General features: G+C 42.5%; 3 protein-coding genes across 3 annotated transcripts in view; 2 read left to right on the top strand and 1 right to left on the bottom strand.

Annotated features, from left to right (window-relative positions):
* Positions 1-702: 702 nt before the first annotated feature.
* Positions 703-3,577, top strand: LOC109470477 (tripartite motif-containing protein 3-like). The gene is made up of 3 exons (XM_019769440.1): positions 703-1,027; positions 1,536-1,769; positions 2,044-3,577. The coding sequence occupies exons 1-3, from the start codon at positions 1,001-1,003 to the stop codon at positions 2,746-2,748; spliced, it is 966 nt and encodes a 321-aa protein (XP_019624999.1). The 5' UTR covers positions 703-1,000; the 3' UTR covers positions 2,749-3,577.
* LOC109470479 (mucin-5AC-like) lies at positions 3,086-11,598 on the bottom strand. Its single transcript, XM_019769442.1, has 13 exons — positions 11,560-11,598; positions 10,872-10,941; positions 10,521-10,623; positions 10,028-10,125; positions 9,564-9,664; positions 9,008-9,186; positions 8,528-8,643; positions 8,053-8,173; positions 5,158-5,247; positions 4,643-4,748; positions 4,332-4,510; positions 3,806-3,921; positions 3,086-3,573 (listed from the first exon to the last, which is right to left on the bottom strand). The coding sequence occupies exons 2-13, from the start codon at positions 10,918-10,920 to the stop codon at positions 3,086-3,088; spliced, it is 1,746 nt and encodes a 581-aa protein (XP_019625001.1). The 5' UTR covers positions 10,921-10,941; positions 11,560-11,598.
* A 1,595-nt stretch (positions 11,599-13,193) lies between these two features.
* LOC109470471 overlaps positions 13,194-20,994 on the top strand; it is a 12,169-nt gene continuing 4,368 nt past the window's right edge. Inside the window, exons 1-11 of the mRNA XM_019769434.1 lie at positions 13,194-13,326; positions 14,946-15,470; positions 15,802-16,170; positions 16,671-16,763; positions 17,483-17,694; positions 18,067-18,457; positions 19,093-19,119; positions 19,455-19,621; positions 19,823-19,932; positions 20,051-20,353; positions 20,654-20,816. Coding sequence (XP_019624993.1) covers positions 13,260-13,326; positions 14,946-15,470; positions 15,802-16,170; positions 16,671-16,763; positions 17,483-17,694; positions 18,067-18,457; positions 19,093-19,119; positions 19,455-19,621; positions 19,823-19,932; positions 20,051-20,353; positions 20,654-20,816 — 2,427 coding nt within the window. The 5' untranslated portion in view covers positions 13,194-13,259. The remainder of the gene's footprint in view (positions 13,327-14,945; positions 15,471-15,801; positions 16,171-16,670; positions 16,764-17,482; positions 17,695-18,066; positions 18,458-19,092; positions 19,120-19,454; positions 19,622-19,822; positions 19,933-20,050; positions 20,354-20,653; positions 20,817-20,994) is intronic.

Here is a 20,994-nt window from a genome sequence, read left to right as displayed (position 1 = left end):
TCCAAAATCCTATGCCAGACACTTAAAGTCCCTTTGGAGTCTTGTTGCGATCGCTGTCCTCGTAAAGACGTCAACCTTACGTTGTTTTTGATAATTCGTAACGGTGTTTGTTGTAACGCTATCTGTTAGTGGCAGAAACAAATCCTACTTGTGAGACTGTAGGATGTGAAGTACGGTCCAACACACCTTCTAAAAGCTCAATAATTTAGTAAAACGTTAAACTTTATTCCAACACACTATTTACAGGGATCAAATTTTCAGCGACCACAGTGGTCGCTGAAAATTTGATCCCTGTAAATAGTGTTTTAGAATAAAGTTTAACGTTTTACTATGATTACTACCAACACAGATGAACTTTCATGATAATCTCAATAATTTAGCTTCATATTTAACATACCAAATACAGCAATCTAGAATAAAGCATTTGTTCACAACATCGAACATGTCAGCTAGCCTAGGCCAGCTTAACCTTTATATCATACTTAGCGGCCGCCATGTCAATAACGTCGTTGAAGATAAGTCCACATTGTATTTGTTTGGCATCTATGTTTGTGTGCGTGCATCCACGCTGCAGTGCCTATACGTTCCGCTAGAAGGAGCAGTGCAGTTCTTGTGAGGTGAGACAACTTTTCAGTTGCCAGGAACAACACACGCTGTCTTGTCCTCATGGCAGAACCGGTTTGTCCAGTTTTTGCAGGCTGCCATTGCACCCAGCTGCAGCTGCAGAGCGCACGCATATTTTACGTAAATACAAAAACTAAGTTGCAAATCTTTCTGAAATACATCACCGTTGATTTTACAGCATTATGTACAGATGGATGCATCAGATCAATCTCTTGACGCTAACTGATGGTACTTTTTAACCGTGCGTATTGTTGCTGCGGGCTCTTGCTGCCGAATGGGTTGCTAAATTGGCTGCTACTTTTACGTCGTAGTCAGGTAAACAGGTGTAAACGGAGTGTCTAAACACGGCATTTGTTTATCTCCGTCTTACTCAAAGATGGGGGACGTAAAAGCTACACAGGAGGTAAGTTTAAGTATCATTAAGTAGTCATTTCTGAAATTATAATCTTGATATATCTCAAAATTGTTTTCCATGTATAATCGTTATTATTTTTGTTTGCCACCGCAATGTACTGTCCAACAAGTGAGTTTACCGTAACGAATCTATGTGAAGGTAGATTCGAATACAAGAGAAAATAGTACTATTTTCTGAATGATTCACAGTAGAAACTGAAGATTCATACATGTATGAATTCCGGCAAATATTCTCCCAAGTAACCATTTCTGAAACTTCAGAATTCCAAATGTCTCCAATTTGGAATTCGGGGGGGGGGTGATCTAACCTCAATGCAAAACTATAGGCAGTATACATGTAGTTCTAAACTACATGAAACGTTTTTAATTGATTTCTTACAAACTGGGTTCCGCAAAACGAAGAAAGAAATGAGAGAAACTATTACATGATTGTATTTAAGTAGCTAGCTCAAACTGTTTCCCTTTCATTTTATTCTATTTTATCTTATATGCTACAGGTTTCCGATGAAGTTTCTCCCTTGAATCCGTTCGGGTTGCTGGAACGGCGAGTGACGTTCGCTAAGAAGGACAGCACCATTGCCGTGTTCGACACCAAACAGCACACGTCCCGGATCAGCCAGCACTTCGGGCAGTTCGGCAGGGATGACGGGGAGTTCCACCGCCCGGCGGGCGTCACTGTGTCCAACTTAGGAGAGATTTTCGTGGCGGATACAGGCAACCAACGGATACAGGTGTGGGCAAATCCGTATCATGATTTTACAAGAATAGTTGACTACTAAACCAAATCTTCTAGTAATTCTGGTATACAAAAGAATTTGCACATTTAAATAGAAAGAATAGGTGCGCATGTAATATAAGAGGACATGCGAATGCTTTTTCATGCATACAAAATTCACTTTATACGTGTTCAGAAACACGTATCACATTATATTTCAATACCTAAAGCCAGGACGTTAAATTATGCATTTAAATTACCTTGTACCTATGTTATTTCTTTCGATACAGGTCTTCGACAACAATGGATTGTTCCTCCGCTCGTTCACCACGAGAATTAACGGATACACACAGTCCTGTCCGACAGGCATCGCGGCTGTCGGCAACATGTTCTTTGTCACTGACCAGATCAACAACGCGGTAAATATGTTCGACTTCAAAGGCAGATTTACCGGACACTTCGGCGAAGACACCTGTTTTGTCAGACCGGCTAGTATCGCTGTTGACAGAACGTACGGAGTCGTGGCGGTTTCAGATCAGCTAGGAGTGAGGATCTTCTCAGCGAAAGGAGAACGCAGAGGCGGTGGCATCATGCTAGCCGGCCATGTTGGACCGATTGCCAACGAAGTGGCTTGTAACGGTCGCGGAGAGATCTTAGTGTCGTGCTGGTACGACCACTGCATCAAAGTTTACGACCTGAACAGTGGCTTTAAAACGCGGATAGCAGGCAGGGGCGAGTGGCTGGGCCGCCTGGAGCGCCCGCGTGGTGTGGGAGTGGACAAGCAGGGTAAAATCGTGGTGTCAGACGCGGGGAACCGGAGAGTTCAACTTTTCGATCCTCGGGACCGACTCGGGTTCTGTCGGCTGGTGGCGGCGCCGGCCGACGGGTTACGAGAGCCGTACGGAGTACAGGCGATGGCGGACGGGAGGTTCATTGTGGTGGACAACGCGCTGAGTAAAGTCTTTAGTGTCAGTAAGAGTCGATGTGAACCTTAATGTGATTTGTTGAACATTTATTTCATAGCGATTGCATTGATAAGTTCTGTAGGATACGATTGCAAGGCAACAATGTTATGTCCAGATGTGAAGCCATGGATAAATGAGGTAATATCAATGGCATATGGTTTGTTGTTGCTGATTGAAAGTAAAACGCTACATAATGTGACAAAGCCAACCGTCTGAATAAATTGGTCTGCTAAATGAAATGGAATCTACTATGTATTTCCTGATGGATTTTCAAGTGATATTTGAAGGAAAAAATACTGGGATTTTATCACAACTCTGAAGTATACATGAAGTTATGTTGGTGATGTTGTGTCATGTTAGCACACTCTTAGTTAAGGACGGAGATAAAGCTGAATATCAGACACAAGGCGGACGCCATGACAGCACACAGCGACATCATGACTTTCTCAGAACTGCTGCTAGGGGGCGCTGTCGTGTCTTCCTCAGAACTGCTGCTAGGGGGCGCTGTCGTGTCTTTCTCAGAACTGCTGCTAGGGGGCGCTGTCGTGTCTTTCTCAGAACTGCTGCTAGTGGGCTCTGTCGTGTCGTTCTCAGAACTGCTGCTAGGGGGCTCTGTCGTGTCTTTCTCAGAACTGCCGCTAGGGAGCGCTGTCGTGTCTTTCTCAGAACTGCTGCTAGTGGGCTCTGTCGTGTCTTTCTCAGAACTGCTGCTAGGGGGCTCTGTCGTGTCTTTCTCAGAACTGCTGCTAGGGGGCTCTGTCGTGTCTTTCTCAGAACTGCTGCTAGGGGGCGCTGTCGACGTTGAACAGGGATCGTAGCCATCAAGTCCTCGACAAGACTCTGCCTCGCCGATTCCTAGGAAAAAATAAGAGCAAGATGAAACGATTGATGCCCTATTATGATATCAAATATCTGACATATGTTAACTAGAAAGGCCAACATTTGCATTAGAGCAAATGTAGCGGATGCGGCTTCACCACATTTTACGACATGGCAGGGAAAGTAGCAGAAACACAAGGGAAAACAATTCTTTATATTGGTATATGTGAAAGATGCACAGTGCTAATTACAACGTAGAGAAGCCCACCTCTGCCGTTAACGTACTGGTAACGGACATATCCGTCTGTGGCTGCCACCATGGTGACGTAACCAACAGGAGTCAGCTGGTTCGACGAAATGAAGTTCGCCACTTCAAAAAGACACCTACATAAAGAAAAAAGGTAGGAAAAATACTTCACGGTCTGAGAACCAAAACAAACCATTTTATATACCAATTTATGCTAATCATAGGCCGGTCTCTCCCTCGTCAGCAAGTGTTAGCTATATATAGTGAAAATGAAGCATTTAGAACATCTAACTTTAAGATTAAAAACTTAATCATTACATCGGTTTCAGTCCCCAGTTTTGATAATTGAAAAATTTTTACAACATTTTAATCCACCAAAGTTAGCTGAGTAGCTCATACATGTTTTGTATTAGATTTGAAGACGGTAAAATGGCAGGAAGGCTGTATATGGCATGGTTGACGAATGCAGCCGAAAGTGCGCTTAGCTAAATTCTTGTGATGAATCACAGTTTGCTTGGTAGTTTGTAATGGTAAAAAAACAACCTACCAGCCGGCGAGACCATAGTTGGTGCAATGTGAGGCATATCCTGGGAGGTCATCCACGGTCAGAGACAAGGCGGCGGTCTGTTTCAGGAGCAGGCAGTGGTAGGTGTGGTCACCCGAACAAGGCGGGGGCATCGGGCCTCGGTACCGTTCAAGCACTGATGCTGTACCCGGTTCTGCACTCTAAACAAGTATGTAGACCGATTCTGAATTTCTGTCACAATTAGAAGTTCAACCAATGATAGCATGGCAATTAATAATGGTTAGACCAATGAGAGAGGGACTGCGTGCTACTGCGTGGTATAGTATGTTTACCGTTATGTCTGTGATCAGCATATGGAGCAGCGGTTTTTCTGTTGTGCCGACATCAGGAGAAGACGTGTCTGGGTCAACCATTAGAATTGTGAACAAGTCACCTGAAAGGACAATATACATGTAGATTTATGTGTCTACATCTTCACATATATATGTTATAAGCACGTGGAGTCTATCAGCCATGTCGGTGTCCTAATTTACATTTCGATGGATCATACCCCAAATATACAAAGCATTTTTGTGCTTCATCAGAAGGTTTCTCAGTACATTTTGCAATTGTATCATCTTGGTTACTCATTGAGTTACTGGCGCTCGATGGCGGTTACTTGAAAGAGCCCCAAAACTTGAAATTTGATTCTGATCCGTAAAATGCAAATAGGTACAACAACATGGCGGTGAAATCAGCAATGACGAAATATTAAAACGTTCTGTAGGTCTACTAGAAACTTTGTCCATGAGTAAAGTCCAGTGAAGCATTGAGAAAACGTGAATGTGGTATGAACTTGCCTAGTAACGATACACCACTGATCATAGCGGTGGGGTGGTGGGCAGTTTCACCAGGGGTGACCGAGACACCTGTGGTGGCCACAGAAATAGTCCGAGCACTAGTGACGATAAAAGAAAAACAGTAAGACTAACGTATACATGAAATGCTTTGAACAAAGTCAAATGTCAATGTTTTACTCTTACAGAAATCGTCGTCATATTATCATAATAAAAAGTAAAGGGTTGGATAGGCAAATTTAAACCAATGTTGTATTTTAGCGGTCAGAGTATGGCGCTATACTAGAATACGCAATACCTTTGGGTAAAGCTTCGATTGCACACGTTGTATACGGATTCTGGGGCTGAGAATGTGAGGGTGAAGTCCACGGGAAGATCGCCAGAGGGCACCCATGACTGAGCTAACGGGAAAACACAGCCTTAATCATGAAAGTCAAACGTGCCAACAGACGTAACTGCACGTATATATACATGGCTGATGATTAATTTGTTAGAATTTAGTAAATAAGATAGGTGAACAATTTGTCAAATTCGTCTCTTACTATGCTTGCTTAATTTTCTATTGTGTAGAAAATGTTATTCTACAGGATCTACACTACATTACGTACCATTTGACAGTAAAAGTAGTGTTGTGGTGGCGATTAACGTTGACAACATTTCCGCTCAGGCGCTGCAACTGTGGCGACGTTACATCCAGCTGGATGGATGCACAGGCTCCGACCAGCGGGCGACGGTAGAATAGCCACAATTTCCTCCTCTAGTGTCCTTCTAGCTCGTATATTTGCATCGTAATCTAGCATACCAGGAGGCAATGTATCTCTGTATCATAATCGCAAGAATCAGTGTAAACAAACGTAGCTTTGGTGGCCATTTTATAACATGACCATGATATTATGATGATATCTGACTTCAAGTTCAGATCTGACACACCGACGTCTCCATAACCGACGCTAGAAGAACTGGCAGATTCATGTGCATAAATGAGTGACATGTGATGAGACTTGATGCCCTTTTTGTTTATTTGTGTATAAGTTTCAGTACAAAGGATCTTGGTCCTTTTGATGACGTAGATAGACGTAAATTGTTTACCGTGAAAGTAGGAAATGTAAATCATGAAATATTTTTCAATATATAAATTAATAAACAGTCCAGCCGGATCCAGACAATGCCCTTTGACATCTTGTCTTGTGGCTTTCATTCTGCTCAGATTTGTGAATTACTATCAAAATTTTGTATCATTTTGATTAACGTTACGTTCGACTAATGTTACGTTGTGTCTTAACGTTCTATCATTTTGTTTAGCGTAACGGAAAAAACGTAAATGTCTAGATCTGTGCAATATACATTTTTTTCATGACGTGATTGACGCATTGTAGTCGTATAAACGTTTATTCAATGTAATCGATTTGAGACATAGTTTTGACGCGATCGAAATTGCTATAAAATCTGCGCTCCAGTATTTCATTACGTCTGAGTAGGTTGGGCTTAATTTATGACTGAATATTATTCAAACACAAACCACTCTGCGCAATAAGTGATTTAATTATGGCGTTTGAAAAATGCCTATCACAATACCTATTTGTTTTTTGTTTGTTTCGCATAACCAGAAAACCGCCTTTAGGCGTAACACAACAGTTTCGTACAGTAACTTGCATAGTTAAACTACTCACACCGGGAAGAACCCTACTTCTTACGATAAGTCTATTAAATTACCCTGAAAAATCGCTTTATAGTATGAATTGTGTTTATTGTAAGCTCTATGCTCACTCTATGCACAACGTCACTTCATTGGGGCTAGAAATGGTCTCGTTTACGATACGACGGGTCCTGTTTACTTATACATGTAAGATTGCTGGTAATACTGAGTGCAACAACTAACAGTCTATATAATCTGCAATCTACCGACTCCACCAACAACGTTAACAGGTCCAACACTCACCTCTGTACTGGGTAATGTCTGTCCAGATGTGGTAGACGTGTGTCCGCTGAGGTACATAATCTTGCGTGACAAATGCTGCTCTTTACCAGCTTATTGATCCATGATTATGTATATAATCCTACCTCAGTCTCAACAAGACTCGGTACTGTACCACGTAGGCCCTGGCACGCACCTCGGAATAGTGTCAATCACCGTCTGTCACAAACTCCTACGTGATCAACGAGGTTTTAAGCTTGTCTTAATCGTTCCTGATCTAGCCAAATGACAGAAGATGTTGCACCAAGTACTTCTTGTGGTGCCCTTCTGAATTTTGTATCCCCGTGCCTTTGCAGCAAAGAGCGATTGGGTGTAGGTCACTGAAAAATCGCTAGGCGACTTCCTTCACTGAGCGTCCGAGTTATCGATTATGCTGTCCACACGCAGAGAGAGAGAGAGAGAGAAAGAGAGAGAGAAACAGACACACACACACACACACACATACAGACACACACACACACACACATACAGACACACACGCACACACACACACACACAGACACACAGACACACAGACACACACACATTCTGTACAGTTTCAATAACTGGTTCTTTTTATAACCATAAATGGTGTTTAACTATTATAAAATGATGTACATTTAATTTTCGTTTTTAAGGTCACACTATGAAAACAACAGCAAACATTGAGAACAGAAATTCTCTTACAACACAAAAAATATATGAAGCTAATATAAATTTATAGAATAAAACGATAAAGCAACAAAACCAACCAACTTAATGTATTGATGAACGAAATAAGATGGAACCTGTTGTATTTTTCGACTGGCTGATAGCGAAGAGCTTGCTTCAGAAGTGATGAAAAACACAAGTCTAAATAACAAATCTGTTATGGTAGATGTATATGTGTTAATGGCACGGTCATCTTAGCACACTCTAGTTATGGACGAAGATAAAACTGACTATCAGACACCAGGCGGCCACCATGACAGCGGACATCGACATCATGACTTTCTTTCCACTGCTGCCAGGAGGCGCTGTCGGACAGGGATCGTACCCATCAAGCCCTTGACAGGCCTGTGCTTCACTGATCCCTGGAACAACATAAGAACAATATAATACCTTGCAAAATCATAATAGTTTATATCTACACACTATTACTCAAACATGTACCTTGTACTTGAATCAAGCATGCACCTGTCAAAGGTCACAAAATGCAGATGCCTAAAAAGCGACACGATGTCATAAAAGAAATCTTAACAGCTTTTACTTTCCATACCAGGCTCAATTGGCGTTTTAAAAATGTTGCATTTTCTTTCTGCTAAAACTTACATATAGTGTCCCGGGTAGAGACTAGGTCAAGAGAATTAAGGACAATTGAAACGTGCACCATCCAAACATCACACACAGTGCCAGCTGCATGGAGGCAAACAACAAAAGTAGCCCACCTCTGTTGTTAACGTACTGGTAACGCACATATCCGTCTGTGGTTCCCACCATGGTGACGTAACCGACTGGGGTCAGCTGGTTGGACGAAATGAAGTTCGCCACTTCAAAAAGACACCTACATAAAGGAGAGGTATGAGCAAAACTATGATAAATACTTCACGATTAGAGCATCAAAACCAAACCATTCATCATTTTACGCACAGGCACACCTCCCTATGTTGTTAAAGATGAATTACTCGTTACATCAGTTTCAGCCTACTTCTGATGATTGAAAAAGTTTGTCAATTTTAGTGGCCTGGTTCGTATCCAATTCGAAGACATTAAATAATGTCCTAAGAACGTAAGGTGTCAAAAATGGGTCATTGGATATGGGTATGAATATGGCTGATGAATACAGCCGAAATTTTGGTAAGCTAGATTTTTGTGATATGATGAATCGTTGGTTGTTTTGTAGTTTTTAAAAGTCAGTAACAACATACCGGCCGGGAAGACGAGGGTTGGTGCAGTCTGGAGTGTAGTTTGGGAGATCATTCACGGTCAGAGACAAGGCGGCGGTCTGTCTCAGGAGCAGGTAGTGGTAGGTGTGGTCACCCGAACAGGGTGGGGGCATCGGGCCTTGGTACGACTGAAGCACCGCTCCGGTAGTTGGGTCTGCGTTCTAAACAAGTACGTAAACCGATTCTAAGTTCAATCAATCAATCAATCAATCAATCAATCAATTAAATGGTATATTTGTGAAAACAAACAAGAGCTTGTAGCCGTTGGCTAAATTGTGTCTTGCTGTACAATTTGCTTTCTTAACATTTCTGGCATAACAAATTAAAATTGATAAGTTATTCGATAAAATCCATATCGTTACACACTAATTACCTAAAAATAGCAGTTTAAAGTTCAACATTAAAACAATCAGCACTTCAATCAATGATAGCATGGTAATCAATTAACGGTTTGACCAATGGGAGAGGGACTACTGCATGTCCAGATCGAGCAACTGAGAAACTGAAAGCTAGCAACTGAGAAAGGGACCATGTTTACCGTTATGTTTGTGATCAGCATATGGAGCAGCGGTTTTTCTGTCGTGCCGACATCAGCAGCGGGCGTGTCTGGGTCTACCATCAAAATGGTGAACATGTCACCTGGAAGAGACAAAATAGATTCAATAAATTTGCTTACATAATCACTCATCACAGCCATGTCGGTGTCCTAATTTGCATTTAAACGGATCGTATACGTACCCCAAGTGTACACAACATTATCAGCGTGTTTCTCAGCACCATTTTAGTATTCTCTTCTTCAAATTACAGTCATGCAGTTGCGGTTATTTGAAAGGGTTGAATTTTTGAATCTGTCAAAACACTTGAAATTTGATACAGTAATATGCAAATGTGAAAACGCTCCATAGTGCTACTAGAAAAAGACAAGTCCTGTAAAGTGATGGGGAAACGTAAAAACAAACAGAGATGGTCATTCTAATTGTTGTGGTACCCGAATGAACTTACCTGACGATGCACCAGTGATAGTCATGGTGGTTGGGTCGTTCGCAGTTTCACCAGGCGTCACCGAGACACCAGTGGTGTCCACAGAAACAGTCCGAGCACTAGTGACGGTCAGAGAAAAACACTTTTTGTTTATTAAGCATACAGTAAACAAAATAAGGGTACAGGACAAAGTGACGACGGGCTCAAGTTGGGTAACTTATGTTAGCGCCACCACTTATACGAATAAAACTAATATTACTAAACAATGCAAAACACTAACCAAGAATACATGTAAAAGAACAGCACAAACAGTCGAATTTATGAAGCGATTGACACTTTTGACTATCGTATACGTAAAAATGCCTTGAATAAAGTCAAACGTCGATGTTTACCCTCACAGACATTATCTATATATTGATTTAAAATTTCTTAGTAAAAATTAAGAGTTGAACAGGTAACATTTAAGCGAGAGTGTAGTTATGTGTGTATGACGCTATGCTAAAATATGTCCAACCTTTGGGTAAAACTACGACTGCAAACGTCATACACCATTTGTGGGGCTGAGAATGTGAGGGTGAAGTCCACGGGAAGATAGCCAGAGGGCACCCATGACTGAGCTATTAAACGGGAAAACACAACCTTAATCATAAATATCAACCGTGTCAATAACTAGACTTGACGGCACCTGAATATACATGGCCGACTGATGATTAATTTATTAAATTTTTGCAAATAAGATGTTGCATATGTGTCAATTATCTGTCAACTATTCGCTTATTTTGCACAGTTCATTTTTGTATTGTAAAGAAACGTCGGTAACTTACAGGATTTACACTACATATTACTTGGTAAATACAGTACATACCATTCGACAGCACAAACAATGTTGTGAGGGTGATCAAAGTTGACAACATCTTCGTTTAGGGGCTGCAACTCTGGAATTACATATGAGCTCGAGTTACATCAAGTTGGATATACCTGGGTACAAACGTTAACCATGCAATGCATGCTATCCGGAAATAGCGGGACCCGGCCAGCGAGCGATGGCAAATAATCACCAAACGCCCGGCTTTTTGATAACATGGCGGTGATATTTGGCTTTAGATGGTTCCGAGACACTCTACACTCCAGTGTCTGTTTATGTTTGACTCGGAGCTAGCATGCTCGGTAGGGCTTTGATTTGAGATTGAGGATTATATGCAAACACAAATCATTTAACTAACCTGAAACCCAGCCTTGTTATCTGTACTTTCCGGGGATCCAAGGCTGCATTTCAGGCCATGACCTTACTAAATAAGTGGTTTAAATCATGGGCGTTTGGGGCACGGCCAACACAATGTCAAACATGTTGAATTTCTCTTAGTCACGGTGAATTGTGTTTGTTATGATCTATACTTACTCTATGCACAATGTAAGTACTTCATTGGGGCTTTCGATGCGGGGTATACTGAGTGCAAACAACTTACAGTCTTTACAACCTGCAATCTACTGGCTTCACTAACAACAGGTCTAGTACTAGTGTCCTAGATCCTGTCTAGACGTCTAGCACTCACCTCAGTCCTGGGAATCTGGGCGTCCGACGCTTAAAGCAGATAATTTTTGATACGTGACCAAAACTCTTACCGGCTGGCAGCGGCAGCTTATCGCTATCGTATGCAGACGTACTCTCAGCAAGACACGATACTGTGCCACTTTATATACCCCCTGGCACCTCCGAGGTACCAACCACACCCTGGCACTACCCCTGTCTGATCAAATGGTAGTGGGCGTGACCAAAACTACTCGTACCAGCTCGTAGCGACAGCTATTGTATGCAAACCTACTTCTCAACAAGACACGATACTGTACCACTTAACTCCTGGCACCTCAGGAATAGTACCTACCACACCCTGGTACTACCGGTACCCCTGGACAAATGGCCGGCAGAGGCCGTTGAACTTTGCACCCTTCTGAACTTTTACACTCGTGTCCTTGGGGCAAAGAGCGAGTGAAGAATGCAGGTCGCCTGAAATCGCCAGGAGGCACCCCTGACAGAGCAACATGCTTATAAACATCGCCTCTAGATGTTTGAGCGGTTAAGCGATGCATACAGAGAACAGTTCGCACCAATGTGAAGACGTACGATGATTTAACGTTGCCATAGATAAGAATCTAAGATACGTGACACGCATAACTAGACACTACCGTAGTGCCGTTGTTGTTTACGTTGCGGCTGCAAACGACTTCCTTATCAGAGGTAACACATTCAGGTATATAAGAAAATGGCAGACAGAAAATCAAATTTAGGCAGAACGGCATTAGTATCATATCATCAAGCAGAAAAGCATTCATAACAAAGCTGTATTTTCTCTCGAATCAGTTGAAGATGAATGTCCGGACATGAGCTCGAGTGGATGGTGTGGGGAAGAGTCGGGAGGGCTACGAGTGGGGTGTAGGGAAGAGGAGGTAGGACTACGAGTGGGGTGTATATATATATATATCGTGATCAAGTGAAACCGGTTCGAAACTATCTCCCAAGGTGGTTTGGGATCAAGGCGCTTTCAATGCGATTTGGAGCGTTCAGATGGGGCCATTTGAATCCGGTGGAATCTGGATCGAAAGCGCTTATAAACAGCGTATTCGTGTGAACGGGGCCTATGTTATATAGCAGGCAAACAGATAAGGAAGACATACAGGTGTGTGAAAGTTGACAAGATAACATTCCGGACATAAGACGTTCTTGGTATGGTGTCGAGTGTCTTTGAAACTGTTGTTAAAACATTCTGGCTTTTTTTCTTTTGGTTATTGCCAAGCCAAGGGAAAACACATCACAGTGTGTTTGTGTTGATAGAGGTCATTTTATGATGTCAGTGTCTTTTGTATTTTTGGCATCTGAGAGTTTGTCCTCTCCTACGTTGTCTAAAACTACAAACCACATGTCCATTTTCAAAGACCAGCAGTGAGTAATGGAATAGTTAGTTAGAATAGACGTCAAATGCGTCCAGAATCCATTGTGAAGTTGCCCTATACTTATTACTTCACCCAAAACTACCCCCTAGGGTCAAGGAAGACATTCTAGACATTCATTTCTAAACACGTACGTGTACTTCGGATCAGTAACTTTGGCAGTGATGTTAGTCAGATAACAACCACTGACCAATGACAGTCCCCCAGTTTTCCTTCCGCCATATTTTCCCCACCTGTTATTTCCTCGAGGTGACCGGTGGCACTCTTAGGTCTGCTGTTACTTTTCTCCGCACTTCTGTGGACAAAAATGGAGAAAATGTACTTGAAGTTCTTTTCCCTGGTGTTTTTGGGTCTCTGCGTTTCTGGATTGACTGGTAAGAAGTTTCTTATGCTTATTTCATGGCCGCATGTAATTGCTAACTCTGCCATAAGGACTATATACACGAGTTCGTGGTATGCTTTGGACTGTGATCCGAAGACGAATGATGACAGAAAAGTGTACCATTTTGTGCATATCGTCATATGGAAGCATAAGTGATAAGAGGTGGGGTCGTGTGGCGTAGCGGTAGAGTGCGCGACTCGGAACCAAGAGTCCCGGGTTCGAGTCCTGACATGCCACCGATCTTGTGCCCTTGGGAAAGGCACTTAACACGACTTTCCTCACTTAGCTCAGGTGTATATAAGTATTGTCCTGTCATGTATTTGTCCCCTGTGTTGGTGGCGGCATTAATATAAGTTGAAAAAAAAAACTTGAGTGTGTCGTCACCACGTCTGGTGATTACATATTGGAATAAAAAAGATAAAAATAACAAACAAACATAAGTGATAAGAAGATGCATGAAGAAACCGTTGAGGCCGCGACCACTAAAGACCTTTGCGTCGCGAGCGGCTGCAAAAGTGTAAGACCTACAGACTCTTTGAGGTGACCACTTGGCTAGGGACAATGGACTATTATTAACGGATCATCCACTAACTCACCACTAGTACACAGGCCCATACGCGCTATGCAGCTCTCCCCAGTAGCCAAAATATTCAACAACATGAATGTGGGCTCTTAAAAGAGGAAGAAGGATCTTGTCATAGCTCCAATTATGTTTTGTATGTTGGATAGCATCGGCTTTTTTCAAGAGCGATTCCATCTGAATGTGCAAATTATTAGCTTGTTTTGCTTATATTGGCCATCGTATTCAAAACCTTGTGCGAGCTGGATGGGACTTCTTATGTTAAAAGAGTCAATTTACAAACTAGAAAGGCCGACGTTTGCTTGTGTAGCATGGCTTCATCACGTTTTACGACATGTCAGGGAAAGAAGGGAAAAGACAAGGGAAAACAACGCTTTATATTGTTATATAGCTATAGTATGAAGTGACATATAACTAAGAATGCAACAGTTCGATAGCTATCCCATACATTATTGGTTAGGATTCTTATTTGCATAATGCAAACTGTTGATTTTCAAGATAAAAAGCGTTTATGTCCCGCATTCCAATGCGTGAGAAGGAAGCCATAACTATTACAAAGGCTTTAGGCTGGCTAATTTCAGTGCACTGTGGTTTCACATGCCATGGTGTTGTTTATGCTGTTTACAGTAAACAAATGTTCATGCTATTGCCAAAACCTGGTGGTAACCTCTACAATAATCAACAGTAGAGGTTACCCTCTGCTGTTTGTACCCTGGGTTTCTACAGATTGTGAGGACAACTGAATAAAAAAAAGTTCAGCTGCAGTACCATAACAAGCCGCTAGGGGGTCCAAAATCTAATCATTTTGAGGTCTTATTAAGACCTACCCACCTACCAAGTATCAAAACAATCCATTGAAGCCTTCTCAAGTTATAGTGTTTACAGACGGACGGACGGACACACACACACATACACGAACGCCTCTGAAAACATAACCTTCTTGGCGAAGGTAGTGACTGCAAGGTTGCGATTGTATTGGATTGTAACATGATTCAAGCAGCTTTCTCATGTACCCTTTTAAACACATACAGGCAGCGCCGTCTCCGAAAAAGAGCTAGAGGCCCTCCGAATCCTCGGTCCGTTAGCTGTGGCGACCGAAGACTTTGGAGAAGATTTTGGAGACACTGAAGAGGCCGAAGACAATGATGGAAACACTGAAGATACTGATGAAGACACTAAAAACAAAGATGGAGACACCGAAGACGCTAATGGCGACACTAAAGACACCGATGAAGACAACGAAGACACCGATGGAGAGACTGAAGACACTGATGAAGACACTAGAGACATTGCGGTAGACACCCAGACCATTGGAGACGCTGACGGTACAGACACAGGCACTGAATTCGAAGAGACTGATACCAAACCCACTGATGTGGAGACTGAAGACACTGATGAAGACACAGCTAATGGAGGCACTACAGACACTGATGGAGACACCGAGACCATTGGAGACGCTGACGGCACAGATATAGGCACTGATACTGATGGAGAGATTGAAGACATTAATGGAGACACTGATGAGCTAGCCCTTCAGAGCCGCCGTCAAAATAGCAGTAAGTTCTCTATGTTTAGCTTCTGATTTATTTTGTGGAGGGCATTGAGTCGCATCGGTTTAAGAAAAAGGAGAAGAAGAAAAAAAAGAAAAGGAAATCAGAGTTCCGTTTAATTCCCCAAATGATGCTAGACTTTAATAACCCGTTTATTATAGTATAAAGTCCCATTTTAGTATAACAAAGACAGCTGCTGGCTAGTACGTACATGCTATGTACTGAATCCATATTGTTGACAGGGAATATACCTGTAGCAGAGATTTCCTTTGAAAATATTACCAAATAGACGGTCATTTCTAGTAGTATAATTTTACTCGCTCTGTTGTCTCTTTAGATCCTTGCAACAGCTACACTGTACTAAACCAGGCGTGGAGGAGTGTGAACAACACTGTTAGGAGGTACAGTTGTGATAATGGCTTTAGGGGAGAGTGGTACCGCTTCATGAATCCTGCCGGTACTTCAATGCCTACACAGCGACCCCCGTCAACACGCAGATGCGGTACGGATGCTCCGATGTGGATGAGCGGACAACATCCCAGCGTTGCCGATGGAGAAATCTCCCGCCAGGCGTGTGCCTACTGGGGCAGTAACCCCTGTCAGTGGTCAACAACCATCCGAGTGAAGGCCTGCAGCGCTGGTTACTACGTGTACAAACTACCCAGGACTCCTGTCTGCCACCTAGGCTACTGCGGAGCTTCTGTCGGTAAGCCAACTTTACTCTTACAGAAGTGATATTTATTATAAGTGAATCATGAATTCAGTTCAAATCAGTAATGCATTAGCTCGTCTCTAATGCTGTTGACATACTAATATCTGCTTGAGTTTACATTACAATATTATATATGGTAGTCTGTGTAATGCAAACTATCAATGTCCACCGCTCAATAGAGCCCACCAAAAGGTATGAAATCAAGTTAACACAAAACAGCCCCCCCAACCATGGTAATGGAGTAGGAGTCGGTTTGGTTGGCCGGTACTTGACCAGGCCATTGATTGATTGATTGATTGATTGATTGATTGATTGATTGATTGATTGATTGATTGATTGATTGATTGATTGATTGATTGATTGATTGATTGATTGATTGATTGATTGATTGATTGATTGATTGATTGATTGATTGATTGATTGATTGACCAGTGAGCTTAATTCACGCTTTTGGCATATACCATTTAAAATTGTGTATTTTTTTTCATTTATAGATTCAGCATTAACAACTTCAGCACCAGCTGCAGGGACAACCAAATATGCAGACACGACTACAAAACTTACCCCACAAACTACAGCTTCATCTGGTAAGGGTAGTACAGGTGGCCATCACCAATTCTGTTGAGCTCAGTAGTATTTGTTTAGTGGTGGTGCATGTAAAGATTTAAACAGTAGCTAGGTGCCAAGATTCGTACATTTTGTTTCATGTTTTCGCCCAAACGTCTTTATTTTATGTCTCAAGAAAGTTTTTTTAAAATATGACTGATTCACTGTGCATTGAAACCCGGTGCCACCGGCTCAATGTGCACTGAAGCCAGGTTTTAATTTACTGTTTTTTTTTAATGTAACAGTATTAATTTATGAAACTAGGGCAGCCAGCACTGGGCAACCAGTAACACCTAGCTTCAGTGCATAGTGAACCCATAGCACCTAGCATCAATATAACAATACATGGTGAACAAATAACACCTAGCTCCAGTACACAGTGAACCAGTAACACCTAGCTTCAGTGCACAGTGAGCCAGTAACACCTAGCTCCAGTACACAGTGAACCAATAACACCTAGCATCAATACATGGTGAACAAGTAACACCTAGCTTTAGTACACAGTGAACCAATAACACCTAGCTTCAGTACACAGTGAACCAGTACAGTAACACCTAGCTTTAGTACACAGTGAAGCCAGTAACACCTAGCTTTAGTACACAGTGAAGCCAGTAACACTTAGCTTCAGTGCACAGTAAAACAGTAGCACCTAGCTTCACTACTAAGCCACATTGTCACACATGTCTTCAATCTTTGTTAGTTGTACCAGGTGAGAAGATCATCTTCCCCGGTCCAAGAGACGTTGATGACTATGCCAGGATGGAGACCACATTGTCTGGGGACTTAACCAGCTTTACCCTCTGTGTGCACATGCGCTCCAACATGGCCTCCAGCAATCAGATCAGCCTGGTCAGCTACGCAGTGTCACAACATAACAACGAGCTGCTCTTGTTTGTTAATCGTGGATTTCAAGTAAGTATACAATCGCTTTTGATATTAAGCTTCTGCTGTCTATTGCTTGTTTATGGTGGATATGTATGTAAACTATGTGCAAGTATGTCCAGCTGATATAGCGTTATAGTTTAGTCAATCACAAGAATTTATTTCATCATAAAAATGAATTTTGACTAGAATGAAAGGCAAATAAAACAACCCAAATAAAACAATTTTAAAGGCCTGCATTAAAAAAGAGGCAAATAACTAGTCCAATTTGCCGACAAAATTTCAGTTTAACAAAATGGCAGGAGACGGACATATGAGAAAACAGATGATTTATCCATAGCATGGTATAAAGTGAAATATATATTTTGGAATCTTTTGGCTCATGTCATCTTTTGCATTCAGTTACACGTACAAAACAGCATCCGAATGGCAGACCCACCCGTTTGGGACGGTGAGTGGCACACCGTGTGTACTACCTGGCGCAGCAGTGATGGAGCCTGGCAGTTCTACGTTGACGGCGACCTGACGGCTTCAGGCTCGGGGTTTAGAGTGGGAGGAAGAGTGCGCAGAGGCGGAACATGGATTCTCGGTCAGGATCAAGACCGAGTTGGGGGAGGATTCGAAGCAAGCCAGTCATTCATCGGAGAACTGTCGGAAGTGAACCTCTGGGACCGCGTGCTGTCTCCAGCAGAAATAGCAGCGGACTGTAGTTACCATGGCAACGTGATTGACTGGGATACAACTAACATCAGAGTCTTCGGAGAGGCCAGCAGGGCTGACTATCATCGATGTGGTAAGTAGTACATGCTCATTAGCATATGATATTCTTTACAGCTTTACAGGACCTGCACAGGTATGGGAACCATTGCATAATTGAATGTGTCTTAGACAGGCTTTTCAGCACCAAGGAAAGGCCCTGCCATAATCGACAATTTTCACAATATTTTATACTGCTTTTTTTCCAATGTGCGGAATTTTGAACTAAAACACTAATTAGTGCAACTGCACGTATAGTTTTCATGATTCAAGGAAACCTGCCAAGAAGTAGATATGATGAAAGTAACCTGTGATATATGAAGGCAGACATTATGCCCTGTCAGATGCTTTTCCTACAAGCCAATCTCCCTTAAATACCCCTGGATACATAGTTCCTTGACGTGACAGTCAAGCTTGATGTGCAGTTCAAATTGCGATCGTCTCGATCTAGCCTCACGTTACTCTTCGCATCAAATCTTAATACCAAGTCTTATTTTAATCTTTAGACGTTCCTCAATAACTAAAGAAGCAATTCATCCTTTAACAGTGATGTTTCAGAATGGTATTGGTCTTAATAACAATTTGACCTGACTTAAGTCAGCAAAATATTATGTATGATATAATAACTATCATATTCTATTATCATCCACATGTGTTTTCTTCCTCATATAGCACGTGCACCAGTATCAGAATTGTCAGGTAAGACAAGTGAATATTGATGTCTTATTCAGTTAAAGACCTTTTATCGAAAATACAGCACTGAGCTTAACTGATCATTCAAGGCTCTTCTACACCTTTTTGGTTACTTTGAGGTCATATACGTAATCGTGTAGCTTATATCTTACTACAAACATATACTTATAACAATGAATGCCCTTCGGTTAACGTTACAGCTAACACATTTTTGGTTTCTCATTACTTATTCAAAGTTCTTCATTTGCATAAATCATGCCACTAAAAGATGGTAACAAGATGCCATTTCATGTCTCCTTTCAACACAGCCTGTTCTTATCTATGTCATTTTTTCTCCACAGCTTCCACCACCTGCAGCAACGACTACATGGAACTGTCGATTCCGGAGGATCAGCTGACCGACATCGACCTGAACAACCTTCACTGGAGGCCTGACCGGAACTGTGGCGCCACGACTAACGGTTCTCACTACCTGTTCCGTACAGAGCTGTACGACTGTGGAACCGAGGTATGTGTGCCTACAACATCTGTAAATTTTAGACCTGTGATATACGGATGATGAAGACAGTAACGATGAGCATACCAAGGCATATAACAATCACCAGAGACACTGATATTGCAGCCTCTTGGAAACTCAATTTCTGCAGTACCTAATTCTTGATGATGCCAGAGCTTTATAAATTCTAAAGAATCTGCCATCTCCCGTCAGGTGACCTTCGGTGCGAAGTACGTGACGTTCCTGAACACCATCAACATCCTGGGCACCCACCTGAACAGCGGGGTCATCACCCGGGAGGGCGACATCTGGATCACATCCAAGTGAGTTATAGATTCTCTTCCTGAATGTGTGATCTTCTGCTTTAGAATATATTGGTGAGTTGTAGATGGCACAGATTATTTTAAAGATAAAATCCGCATTTTGGTATCTTACGTACAGATGTAACTACGAACGTAAGGAGTGGGTGGACTCGACCTTCCTGCCCATCCCGGGCGGACTGAACTTCACGGAGGAGGGGTTCGGGCAGCTGGAGGTCCGGCTCTCCATGTTCCCCACCCGGCAGTACCTGAGGCAGTACCGGGCGGACCAGTACCCCATCCACCTCAGGCTGCGCCAACACGTCTACATGCAGCTGGAGGTGCAGGGACACGCGCAGAAACTCTCCGTACTGGCGCTGAACTGTAAGGCCACCATGTCACCTTCACCCAACGACAGCCTGCAGTATCAACTCATCAGGGACGGGTAGGCAGAAATGTTTGATGCTACTTTACTATGGATTTCGTTAGGGCTTTAGCGGGAACATGTTACCTTAACACCATGCTTTTAAATGCATTAAAAAATACACACAAAAAAACTTATAAAATGTACACACCATCCACGCTGAGTAGTCTTTGCGACTTGCGACTTTGCAACGTGTCATCAACTGATCAAGCACAATCATTGCCATTGATTCATCAGCAATTACTATGATTACGATAAAGTGTATTTAAGTTGGGATCTTTGACAATTCAATCTTTTTTTTTCTTTTCACGTCTCTTCCAGCTGTGCCTCTGACCCCACATTGAAGACCTACGACGTTGACGACCCCGGCAAGGAGCGGTTCGGTTTCGAGGCGTTCCGCTTCATCCGGGAGGTGAGGACCGTGTACGTGCACTGTGAGGTGCTGGTCTGTGACGCCGCTGATGCTGGATCCCGCTGTGCACAGGTCTGATTCTCAGATCAAGTCATTATAATTGTAGTATTGAAAGTGCTGATGGTAGTGATGTAGATAGTTCTACCCTAGGTCAGCAGAAAATTAGCCTGACTGAACCTCGCTTTTCGCCGGCTCCTTAGTAGTCCGCCAACCCAAAACTTGGGTGGCGGACTATGTAGGGACGCCCCCC

Source organism: Branchiostoma belcheri, unplaced genomic scaffold (assembly GCF_001625305.1).
Source record: "Branchiostoma belcheri isolate BF01 breed outbred unplaced genomic scaffold, Haploidv18h27 scaffold226, whole genome shotgun sequence".
Lineage (NCBI taxonomy): Eukaryota > Metazoa > Chordata > Leptocardii > Amphioxiformes > Branchiostomatidae > Branchiostoma > Branchiostoma belcheri.
This window is presented reverse-complemented; position numbering and strand designations above follow the sequence as displayed.